This window comes from Malania oleifera, chromosome 10 (assembly GCF_029873635.1).
Source record: "Malania oleifera isolate guangnan ecotype guangnan chromosome 10, ASM2987363v1, whole genome shotgun sequence".
Classification (NCBI taxonomy): Eukaryota; Viridiplantae; Streptophyta; class Magnoliopsida; order Santalales; family Ximeniaceae; genus Malania; species Malania oleifera.
In genome coordinates this window covers 23,319,904-23,333,673 of record NC_080426.1, presented here as the reverse complement: position 1 = coordinate 23,333,673, position 13,770 = coordinate 23,319,904, and the positions used below count along the sequence as shown (strand labels likewise).

Sequence of the window (13,770 nt, the reverse complement as noted above, 5' to 3'; positions counted from 1 at the left end):
CATATGAGAAAATATACTGATATGTACTCATAATCATATAGATATAAAATATAATTTCATAAACTATGTAATCATTTCTTATACTTACACATATACAACCAATATTTATTAGCGAAAGTTTCCGATGATAAGAGAGATTACACGTCCATACATGTAACGCCCCTCTGCTCTGATATCATTTGTAACCTTACCCGATTAATTCGGGTGTGGTTACAACTGATACTTATTAAAACACTCATCTTACTCAGTAAGCCCTCAGGAGGAGAGTTTTACTTTGCCCTAATTATTTGTGCAATTAAACTCACACTCTTTCGTTTCTCATTTTCATTTCACAAGTTAGCTCATGAGTTTCCACCAGTAACACACATTTTGTATGTAACTCATGGCTACCTTGAGGATATTCACATCATCATGCTTCCCCCCTTGACCGGGTTGTGTGGCCCGAAGACTGGACCTAACCGTGGTTAGCCTACCTGGTTAGATCAAAACAAGGAAATTGTCTGTTTGTAGTACGATTGGCCTGCCCACTCCCGGTCTAGACGCCAGGTGACAAAAATACCCTTCTCACTGGCTCAATTGACTATCATGTCACACTCTCCACAAAACTATGTGGTTGCACTAACACCTCACTAGCAACGGTACCGTGCTCTCTATCTAATAATTGTCCATCAGGGTTCTCCTTTCACGTATTTCAAAATTTCTTAATAAACCACATCGATATTTCTTATTTCCTCGTTTACCATAGAAAAACATTTCTATCCATATATATCTTATTCCATCACTTTCCAGTAAAATATACATTTATATATCACAGTTCATTGTTCTCAATAAAACAATTATGTATTTCACTTCTCGTCATTTCTCATATTTCAAATTTCATATCATCACAATTCAATATATAAAACATAACTGGATTTCCCCTTATTTACATTTCTGCATAAAGCATTTCAATATATATATATATATATATATATATATTATTCTCAGTGCAAATCACACAATCCAGTTTCAAATACATTTCCAATATAAATCATATGCCACATAATTTTATTTGATATTCATATCATAATAATCACAGGAAAAATATCATATTCTCATTTTCACAAATTTACTCAACCAATAATTTCCAAAAAAAAAAATGACTGTTATAAGTTATTCTCTTTACCTGCTTACTGAGAGACTTGCTAAAATCCTTAAATCCACGCCCGCTACGTTCGGAACTCAAAACTTTGAAATCACTTTTTCCCCAATTTAATTAACTTAACCCCAAAATTACAATTATCTTAATATTCCTAAGCTCACACGCTCACATTAATCGGTTAACTTTTAAAAACGTGGGTTTGATCTACTTTCCATATTCAAATTTAATTTCTATCATATTTAAAAAATACCAATATGATCAACTCCCCGAAGTTTAATCTAATTTCAAAATATTCTCCAAAAATTTGATATAATCAAATACTCCAATTTAATAATCACATATTATAATTTAACTGGTTGAATTTTTAAAATAATTGACATAATTTGTACTCATCACCTTAACCTTGGAGTGATGCTTAGGATCCTAGAATCAAAAATTTGCTTCGACTAACATGACGAGAACCAAACCTAGGACCCTGTGGTGGTGTCTGATCGTCAATTTGGCTAGAGATTTGAGAGAAATTGAAAGAGGGGGGGGGAGAGAGAGATTACCTTATCCCAGGAGTGGTACCTACGATGCTCTTACAACAAATCCACTTCGGTTAAAATGTCAGTGGCGGATAATGGAACTCAGGGGTATTTTCCATGCTTCAATCGATGCACGTTTGACCGAGAAAATCAAGAAGAGAGAGAGGCGAAAGAGACGGAGATGTGAGGAAAGAGAGCGTGGAGAAACGTTCCTGGGGGCTCTCTATTTCTAATTGAAATAAATTTCAATTTCAATCAGATTGTTAGTTTATATATATAATATATAATTATTTATTATATTAATATTATATACATATATATATATATGTATATATATATATTATATTATTTATTTATTTAATTTTATTTAATAAAATTTAATTACTTAATTTATATTTATATTTATTATTTTTTTCACTCCCAAGCATATCATTTTCTGAAGTGTTACAAAAGATTACATATATACATATCTCTTTATGTTTTTTTCTTTAATTTTAGGGACACTAATGGATCTTCCTTATTAAATGGCTTTCAATCCTTGTGGAGGTTAGGATTTTTTTTTTCCCTCCCCAGAAGACTTCCAATTTATTTTTTCTATTAGGCTTCGCTTCGAATTCAGAAAATATTAGGAAAAATAAAAAGAAAAATATCAAGGAATCCTCATTTTCACTTTTGGTTATTAAGGAAAATGAGAAATAAAATGAGAAATATAGCAAACTTATAAACAAAATTTTGATTTTACACATTTTAAAATTTATTTTTTCCTAATTTTTAGTAATATTAAAACAAACTTTGATTTTTGATACAATAGAGAAGGAAAATATAAAGGAAATGAGCTTTCTCTTTATTTTTCTTTCATTTTTTTCCTTTTTCTCCCCCCAAAGCCTGATTTTTAATGCAAAAAGATGTTAGTTAGGGAGTGATGAGGGGAGCAGGGGCAAGGATAAGATTGCAATTTATGTAGTTGTGTGTCTATATAATCACACGACAAAGGGTAAAAAAATAAAATAAAACTCGTAACATCAGGTATGCAAGATATTTACCATTAGGAGTCATTCGATAATGTTTCAATTTCTCATATAAGTAGAAAACATAAATAATAATAATAATAATAATAATAACTAGCTTAAAGTGCTTGTGATTATTTAATCAATAATATCTAAACGATAGTGGTTAAAAAAATAAAATAATAAAAATAAATAAAATGAATATAGTCAATATCTATAAAAGAATAAAGTTAATTTCAAATAAAAAAAATATTATATAATTATGACTGTCATAGTACAATTTACATACATTTTTGAATTCTTGGATAATCATAATTAAATGCTAAACACTTTTCAAAAAAAAAAATTAATATATTATAGATATATGATAGATGTGGAATCAACATAGTTACAATCTCTTATTCATATTTTCTTTAATAACATAAATGATAGATAGCTTTGAGAAAATTCAAGAACAATATATTTGATAGCTCTTACACAAGATAAGCATGAATAGATATATAAAGAAATGTTCTTTAGCCTTTTCATAAAATATTAAACTACACTTAATTTGGACTAAGTGGTTGATCTATATTTATAAATGAAACTTCTATAAAAATTTAAAAAAAAAAAAAATTGGGTATGATTCTTCATATTCTCATTGATTATTAAGATTTGAACAGAAAATAAATATTGCATTTATAGCCACCATTATTAATATAGAATTAAAAAAATTGCCATTTCATAACTTGAATTTATAAGAAAATTTTCTAATAAAATAAGAAGAATTAATGTATGGAATACTAGAAAAACTTAAAATTGGCATTAATAAATATCAAATCATTCATAAGCTAGTTTGATAAGAAATTTTTTTTTTTAATCTCATAATTGATTGATTCGTAAGATAAAATGAGATTACTTGGGGAAAAATTCATGCATACTGTAGTAATATCATTCTTTTTAGTACAGGAATTTTACTATTCATTTTATTTGCTTATTTATATGTGTATACTTGGGCCCAATTCCAATAAAGTATTGCCAGTTTTAACTTACTAGTTTCATAGATTTGTCCTATAAAAGATGTCCAATATGGTAAGAGTCTAAACTATCCTTATAAATTTAAGATTTCCGTAATGCACATCTAATGTGAGATTGTAATACTATGACTGTCTTATTTGGATAATATTATCATGAAAAGTATTAAATTTTTTTATAAGTCATGCCCTAAAGAAATATTTCGAGAAAACATAAGCTGAAAGTGAAGCCTACACTAATTATGAGATCCACACGAGTTTCATTACTACGACTCATCTATCAATCTTGCTTCCTATTCAATTCGTTGTATTATATCTTAATAATTAGTTAGGGCAACTCATCCCAACCAAAATCTTTATCCCAATCATAATATTTTAAGGAACTTGTTTATTAGTTAACTAGTGTGCCTTGGACAACCTGACCAGCAAACTTTTCAATTTATAAAAACAAAACTTGTAAGACTTAACAAGCAACTCAATTGGCGCAAACACCAAATTGGGCCTTATTAAGACCAATGTTTTGGACATAATCAAATTAAAATCTTCAAAATAATAATAATAATGAAGTGAAGATATACATGCATATATATATATATATATATATATATAATTAATTAATTGATTAATCTGCTGGCAAGCTGGTTTGGATTGAGATAAGAATAGTCCCTCTTTAACAATAATTGGGGCTTGTCTTTATTTATTATGAGTAAAATTCAAGAAGTACAGCCGCCACCAACTAACAAAGGCGGCAACCAGAGCAAGTCATGGGTCATTTTCTGCAGCTGACTTGGATGGGTTACAGCTATCCTCTTCTTAGAAGGAAAGTTCATGATTCATTTTCATTGAAAAATTCCTAGCTGAATTAAGCAAATTAATTAGAATATACATATATATATATATATATATATATTTTTTTTAATTAATTTACTAAGTAAGTGAAGAGATTAAATATCAGATTATGCTGTGATTGGTCTTAATTTTCTTAAAATTGATCTGATTTAATAAGAAAAAAATTTGAAATTTTTTTAAAAATTGATTCAATCTATTAGAATTGATTTTAGGGTTTAGCACTTAATACTTAATTTTACCAAGCATCCTCTACTTAAGTATGTTGATTACTTTTTGAATGATGGTACGAATCAAATAGGTAATTACCAAGTTAAGAATGATTAAGAATCTAAAGATTTTAATTATTTATGTAAGATATTATTTGGTTCAATACCTTAATTAAGCTGTAATAATTTTTTCAATCTCTCTTTGAAGATTTTTTAATTTGTCAAATAACAAACGATAGTGTTTGATCCTACAGCACTGCTTTAATGGTATAAATTTAATATATCAATATGAGACTTTATGAATTCTAAATATTATGTACCGTATATTATAAGTTATTATATCAATTAAATGTGTGTAAATGAATAAAATAAATAAATAAAAGCTGGATTTTTTAAATATTAAAAAAAAGGAAAAAAAAAAAAAAAGTCAGATGACTTTGTGGGTCTTTGAGCTAATCAGCGTGCCAATGTAAAAGAGCATCATATTTTGTGCGTTCACGACTTCAACTTGTACTGGTAGGCTTTGTTGCTTGCTATAAATGATCAACTTGGGAACCTCGAAATTAAAAATCAAACTCATGAACCCAGCATCGACAGCTACAGAAAAAATCAAATCATCGACAGCTGGAAGCCTCTGAAAGTAAGTCTATGCTAGCTTAGCTATAGCTAGCTACCTAGCTACCCAACACACACGAACACACACATATTTATAGATATATATATATATATATATATATATATTACAATTGATTATGGGAAACAAGCGTGTGGGCGTGCAGGGAGATATATCCTTTTATCTCTTAATAATATATAATATTAATTTCCAAATATCAAGTGCCACGCCAGAGCTGTCCCCAAGTGTCACCAACCCCTCTCCCTCTCTCTCTCTCTCCCTATACGCTTGCCCCCATTAGCAACGCATGCATTTTTCCCAACCACTATATAAACCCCCCAACTCTTCTCTTTCATATTCGTTCACTTTCTTTTTCTCAAAACCCCACTACTACTATTCAAATAAACATGGTTAATTCTCAGTACCTCAGCTGCCTGCTGCTAGTGGCTTCAAGCTGCTTCGTGCTGGGCTTTCTGGCGCCGGTTTCTACTGCTGGTAACTTCAACCAGGAGTTCGATATCACATGGGGTGACGGGCGGGCCAAGATCCTCAACAACGGCGACCTTCTCACCCTCTCTCTCGACAAGTCCTCCGGCTCCGGCTTTAAGTCCAAGAACCAGTACTTGTTCGGCAAGATTGATATGCAGATTAAGCTCGTCCCCGGTAACTCTGCGGGCACCGTCACTGCCTACTATGTCAGTTCTCTTTCTTCATGCTTTTCTCTCTCTGAAAAATTATATAATCGTCGATGAATGTTACTGTTATATTGCTCTTTTTTTTTTCATGATCTCAATCAAGATCTGACTTGTCCTCTATTAATATTTTCTCTTAAAAATAACTGATGAGTTTGGAATGCAGCTTTCATCACTGGGGTCAACTCACGATGAGATAGACTTTGAATTCCTTGGCAACTTGAGCGGAGACCCTTATATCCTCCACACCAATGTATTCACGCAGGGAAAGGGTAGCAGAGAACAGCAGTTCTACCTCTGGTTCGATCCCACCAGTGACTTCCACACCTACTCCCTCTTGTGGAACCCTCAAAGCATCATGTACCTCTCGCTCTCTCTCTCTCTCTCTCTCTCTCTCTCTCTCTCTCTCTCTCTGTTTTCTAACACATGTGTTAAGAACCAGGGTGCAACGAAGGAAAAGGCAAACTGGAAATATACTGAATGTAATTAATGAATGATCTACATTTACATCAGTCTTAATATCTATTTATAATACAACAAAACAAAATTAACTAATCAAGACTCTGCTAAATAATTCTTTTCTTCCTTATTTCTTTCTGTTTTAATTCTTTCTTCTTTTCTTTTTAATTCCATACTCTCAATATGAGATGGAATACTCCAACAATATGCATGATTAAATTAACCATGCATGTCATACTATGCTTTTTCCATCAGCTTCTCCGTGGATGGCACTCCCATTAGAGAGTTCAAGAACTTAGAATCATCGGGCGTTGCGTTCCCGAAGAGCCAGCCCATGTGGATATACTCCAGCCTCTGGAACGCCGACGACTGGGCGACGCGTGGCGGACTGGTGAAGACGGACTGGACCCAGGCGCCCTTCACCGCCTCCTACCGCAACTTCAAGGCCCAAGCCTGCATATGGGCTTCTGGCTCCTCTTCTTGCTCATCCTCATCCTCCAACAACTCCTGGCTAAAACAGGGCCTTGACACCACCGGCCAAGCTAGACTCAAGTGGGTGCAAAAGAACTACATGATTTACAACTACTGCACCGACACCAAGCGATTCCCACAAGGATTCCCTCCCGAATGCTCCCTAGCCTAAACAACAATTAACATTATTGCTCTTTCTATTAATTTCAATACCAAAGCCTTTATTTAGTTAATTTCTTTTGTTGTTTTGGAAGTTGGAATTTAAATTTTAGCTTTGGATTTAATTAAATTGGGACAAGATTCATTATTGAATTTTGTTTGAATTTATATAAATTCAAATTTAAGATTTGAAATTTATACTTTTAAAATACAAACTTTGTGTTCAATAAGTAAGAAAATCGATTTTTTTTGTATGTAATATATGTATAAACTGCAGATATGTATTTATATATTTCCGGTGTGCAGTTTACTTCATCCTCTTCAATTCTTTTCTTGTGATTGTATTTGGTAGTTTCCATTCCCATTCATACGTCAATTTCTACATATAGTCCTTTGCACTTGAATCCAACTTGTTATGAGAGTCATTTGAACTCTCAGCCTACCTTAATTTCCCAAGCACTTTGTCACATCAAACTACAACAATGATTGGCGTGCAATTGTTCACAGCGCCAGTTCTTTTTATGATACTTTCAATAATGCCAATTGAATCGTAATCAAAGAAACAAAAAAAAAACACTAAAATAGGCTTTTCAATAATACTAGTTGACAAATGGTTCAGACAAATCTATGTGGTAATGATCTCAACCATTCATTTTAAGACAATGCAGAATAAATAAATAAATATATATATATATATATATATATATATATATATATATATATATATATATTGTGGTTCATTGCCTCTACTGCTTGCGCAGGACATGGCAGGTAAACACGATCCAATTTAAATTATGTTATATGGCGTTGACAGTAATTTACTTGTGGGGCTTTATACAATTTTTTCTTTTTCCAATTTTTCAAAATTAATACAAGGTAATACTGGGAACTCATGGATTTTGGGATTTGAGGGCGGGTCTTGAATCAATGTTAAGGTTGTTCTTTTTAATCGGTTGGTCATGGGTTCGAGTTCAAAAAAATAACTAAAAAAATATCGTAAATTTTATTACATTGTATGCATAAATAGATAAATCGATTTATGAAAAGTTGATTCTCACAATAAAAACTGGCTTTCCATAAATTTGATCTATTTACACAATAATAATTTGTCATTTCAGTAGTAACTAATTTTTAGAAAGTCATTTATTCTTGTTGGAACCGACTTTTTATAAATCAATTTCATTTTAACACAATTTCATAAATATTTTTTATTACCATACAATTGTGTTTTTATATTTAAATATTAATATTTCCGTAAAATACTCATAATTTTTTTTTGACATGCCTACTTTTATAAAAAAAAATATATATTGTTACACATAGAAACGTCTAATCACTTTACCGTATGAGAGGCTCCGAATTGAGAAGGTCCTCTAAAAATTACCTAACGATTATATTAATAAAATGCACAGTACATGAATGGTTCTATCTAAACATTTTTCTAACAGCGAGGAAATGTAACAATCCAATAATAATAATTGGATGATGATGGATGGTGATAAAATTTGGTGAGGTGAACTTCCTAATGAGCGTCCTGGCGATTATAGAATGAAATTTTTGTGATAAAATTAGGGAGGTTCGAATTTTGAATACTATAATATATATATATATATATATATATATATATATATATATATGAGAAAAGGAGATGAATTAATTTTCATTGTTTAGTCTGACCAAAAAAAAAGACTTTAAATTCTGTTGAAATTTATTAGATAATGTTGAGTTAACCATTACTAGACTTGACTTTATACGATTAGGTAGATTGACTTTATAACCAAATTCTAGAATTAAGGTCATATTGAGTCTTTTAACCCATACTATTGAAGAAAAGTAAATTATTTGCATGTGATATTTAAAGTAGTTTGGTTATAATTAAATGTAAGACATTAATAGGATATTTCTCATGAGCTTTTCTCTAGGTTCATGACCGTCGCTACCCATCTCTTTCTCTCTTCTTATTCCTGTTTAAGAAAACTTCTTGGGAATTGGAAGCAGAGATTCGTAGAAATTATCCACAATTGTTCTGAGTTATGATTTGATAGTAGAAACAGTGAATATGTGTGTATTACCCTACTACGGTATTGAGACAGGTGGTTAGTCGTTGGGAGTGTGTAACACTGTGAACTCCCGAGACAGTTTTATGTATGTAACCACGGTATTCCTCCGCCATAAGTTAGGGTATGTATGTATTGTGACAGGGTTGCGTTGTAGTGGCCGCTGGTTCTTTCTAGAGTCAAGTGTGTGTGTTTGGTGTTGGGCTTTTGTGGAGCTTAGTTGTATTTTAAATTTGGATGACGACCCGACCCCTATTTAATTAGAGATTTCTATCATAAGGCTTAGTCCATGGAGTGAACGCTTGGACCGTAAGGCCCAAGCCGCAGTGTTCATAGACTAAGCGGTATAAGCCGTACTCGTGGGGGTCCGGGGGCAACGCCCTCAGGAAAATTTCGGAGCCCATTCGGAACGGAACCCTAGGCGCAACATATAAAAAGGATTGCTTTCGGGTGATTAGGATTCACGTGGTTGTACCTGCGAGAGAGCGAGAGGGAGAGCATTGTATCGCCGCACTCTCTGTGTTTTCTTCCTGATAATATTGAAATCCCTGCAACTCTGTGGACGTAGGCAAAATTACCGAACCACGTAAATATTGTCTTGTGCGTGTGATTGATTTTTTCTTTGGCGTTATTCTTTCTCAATTTTGTTTCTCACAGGTTTTGGGAATTTGTTCTTATTCCCAACATTTGATTGTGTGAATGAAAGATTTCAAATTTTGAGGATGAAATTTTTGTAAGGAGGGAAGGTTTTAAGAACCCGATTTGTGAGATCTGGAATAAATAAATAAGGAAAGGGAAAAACAGTAAATTAAGCAGGCTTCGTCGAAGAAGCCAGAGTTTGTCGATGAAGGCCCTTTTGTTGTTCAGCAACGAAATGCAGAGGCTCGTCGAAGAGGAGAAGCCGAGAGGCTTTGGGAAATCCAAAAATCTCAGGCTCGTCGACGTACGACAAGGCCACCGCTACGTCGACGAACTGCCTAGGTTGACTCGTCAACGAAGACGCCACCTTGTCGACGAGGTTGGCCGAGTCAAAGGTGTTATAAATATCTTTTTGAATTGCTTAGAAGCTAAGATATCAAAGTCATCTCTCTCTCTCTCTCTCTCTCTATAGATTTCTTCGTTGTACATTGTTAGAATCGACGATTCGACGTTACTATGAGGATCAGGGAAGGATTCTCTTCGAGATTTGTGGAACAGATCTTCATTTTCGAGCGTTTTTGGGATTTGACCCAAAATTGAGGTAAGGCTTTGTTTTCATTTCCGTTTTGGTAGTACTATGGAAAATGGAATTGTGAGTATGTTCTATAATGTGTGTAACGACCCAAAGAATAATGATATTTAAATAATAAAGAATGAGGAAAATGGAAACAGTGACAGAAGGAGGCAGCTGACTTCATCGACGAACGCACATTGCATTTTGGAGGTGATAATTCCAAGAAATTTCCCAGACCTCGTCGACAAATACAGGGGTTTCGTCAACGAGGGTCTTTAGGATCTCGTCAACGAGAAGATGCCGAGAGAGGATTTTTGGAAGTCTGAAATTCATCGACGAGGGTGTAGGTTCTTCGACGAACTTTCTACAGGACTTGTCGATGAGGTGACATGGCTCGTCAATGAAGGTCGTAGTATAAATAGTGCCAAACTCATTTTTTTGCGCAGAAAATTCACCGAAACCTCTCTTCTCTCTCCTCTACGGCCTTTCCCCCTTCTTTCTTCGATTTCGGCCCTGTCAGTTGCTGGATCGACGATCTGAGGCCACCACGACGCTTCTAACGGAGTTCTCTTCAAGTCTACTGGGGCGAATCGTCAGTGGGATCGAGTCATATTTCTTCCCAAAATCAGGGTATGATCTTTTAGTTAATTTTTAGCCTTCTGGCAGTTGTAAGAAATGATATAGGCAAAGAAATAATGATGTTTTGTTCTAAGATATTTGATTTTTAGGGTGTTGAGTAGAGAACCCTGCGAGTGTAGGACCCGTCATAGTAGAGGATTTTTAGCAGGAAACAGGTAAGAAAAATATGTTACGTTAGGCAGTTTTAAAATGATTTTCAGTATGAAATGTATATTTTACCAGATTATTATTCACAGCAAAAAAATTATACAATTTATTCATTATGTATAATATGTTTTAAATTACGGTGTGGCTTGAGAATATAGATATAGTACAGAGACATGTTTTATAGTATTTTTCAGATATATGTTTTACAGAGTATATAGACAGTGAATATATTTTATAGTAATTACAAAATACCATGATTATATAGTTGATACAGATACAGTTTACAATACCATGACATATAGTTTTACAGTTTATTTCATAAAATACAGTTGATACAGATACAATTTATCACAGCATCATGGTTTATACAGTTATTACAGAATCATGGTACGTAAAATAGATAGTTGTATATATAAATGTATTATATATATAGTATTAGACTCTAATGGACCATTACAGATTACAGAGTATGGTACCGTAGCTACATACAGTATATAGAGTGCAACCACATATTTAGATAATATGTGGTAAAATAGTCAATCGTATAGAGCCCACGAGTGGACAGACTCCCCATCAGATATGGGTTGAAGAGGGCTTATCAGACTAATGAAGTATAGTGGTTTATTCTTGGTTGGCCAGCCAGGGTAGATCCCTCCTTTGGGCCGCACAACCCTGTCATGAGGGGTTAAATCATGACACACAGCTATCCACAGGAAAGTTTTCAGTCATTACTATGTTTATACAGATTTACAGAGACAGAAAAAAAAAAAATATATATATATATATATATATATATATATATTAGAAGTATTTTGAGTAGAAACCTAAAGTACATAAATGCTAAGCAATAGGAAAAATGTGATGGTTTATATTACTGGTATTGTATTTACAGATTCAGTGATATATGATTATATAGTAATAGATTTTCATAGTATTATAATTCATTTGCCACACACTAGCACATATTTCATCTTACTCAGCGTTGGCTCATCCCATTACTTTAACATTTTTCAGGTGATCCAGGTAGGCGAGCAGATCAGGCTTATAGATAGAAGGGCCTCAGTATTGCCCTGATAATAGAGTGAATATTTTTGGGAGGATTTTTGTATAGCCCTAGCCCAATTGAGGGTATTTTTGGGAAGCAGTCATATATGTATATTTTAATAAACCTTTTAGCACTCTGGTATTATGTATAATTATATATGGTTATATTCATTTGATTTCCACTTCTCGCTGCTTAGGCTGATGGTTGGGTTTAATTCAGTTTGGTATCAGAGCATTATAAATGCTATAATATAAAATAAAAATAAAAAAAACCCCAAGTTAAAAAGCAGGTCGTTACACTGTAATTTATAGGTTTTGAGAACTCGGTTCGCTGTTTAGGAGCCGTAGAGTTCAAGTTTGTATTTTTGGCGAAAGGTAAGGGGATTCTATTTATATCTGTTATTTTCAAAATCGGATTCGGTAGAACTATGGTTCACGGTCCTGCGTGTGTTTTGACTACTTATTTGAGGAAATATAATGGGTAAAATTATGGGGTTTTCATGTTATAGTTTTGGGGAAAAGGGGGCATTGGGTTGCATCTCTGGTTAATTCGTTGGAAAACCATGGATATATTGTGATATATATTGTGTTATGGAGATGGTCGTGCCTTGACTTGTTTAAACTGTGTATTTGAAAATCATGATTTTGAGATTACCAAATGAGTGTGGATTAAATTGTTATATGAACATGCATGAGTTGTGATTTTTTGAAATGAGATATAAGAATAGGGTTCCGAATTGTTCCAGGTTGTGAAAGAGTGTCCGGCTCTATATCCGAGGGTGTGAAATACCACCCTACCAGTGGCAAGAGTGTCTGACTCTATATCTAAGGGTGTGAAATACCGCCTTTCTGGCTAATCACCAAAGGGTGTGGATCCAACACCATATGTCGGGGATGCCGTGTAATGCGGGCCAACTTCGGGCCGAAGGATGTGACGACATCGAGTTACCTAATCATGTGTGTGTGTGTGTGTGTGTGTGTGTGTGTGTGATGAACACTATACTGGAACTATTTTGTGAATATACTGGAACTGTATCGAACGGTGTATGTTTTATACTCAAATGTCACACACCAATATAACCTGGATCTGCCTTACTAAGAGGTGTCTCACCCCTATTGTACGTACATGTTTTCAGGTCCTTCGAGTAACTGAAACTAGCGTCCTTGTGTTAGGAGCGTAGTGGTCAATGTACTACATGAAGTACTTGTGTAAGTACTAAGACTATATCGGGTTGTCGTTTTGGGTTTTGGCTGGCACCTTGGTTTATGTTTTGTATTATGGAGCTTAGACTCCTTTTGTATAGACTTTGGTTTGGTACAATGTATGTATAGAAATAACATTTTTCGCTGTGTATATGCCATGTATGTGAATGTGTATAGGGTGTACGGGAACCCCACGAGGTCAAACCCTTATTCATTATTGTATCATTGGTGTTTTGTATGATATAGGAACAGGTTAGGTTACTAATTCACCCCTACATCCTATTACCGGGTTCGGCGCGTAACACGTGTCCCCATCGATGATCTCAATAT

At 33.6% G+C, this 13,770-nt stretch overlaps 1 protein-coding gene across 1 annotated transcript; it reads left to right on the top strand.

The window, feature by feature from the left end:
- The first annotated feature begins 5,498 nt into the window (after positions 1–5,498).
- Positions 5,499–7,452, top strand: LOC131166133 (probable xyloglucan endotransglucosylase/hydrolase protein 23). Its single transcript, XM_058124440.1, has 3 exons — positions 5,499–6,051; positions 6,215–6,408; positions 6,763–7,452. Exons 1-3 carry the CDS (start codon positions 5,764–5,766, stop codon positions 7,148–7,150), a joined length of 870 nt encoding a protein of 289 aa, XP_057980423.1. The 5' UTR covers positions 5,499–5,763; the 3' UTR covers positions 7,151–7,452.
- The last annotated feature ends 6,318 nt before the right edge of the window (positions 7,453–13,770 follow it).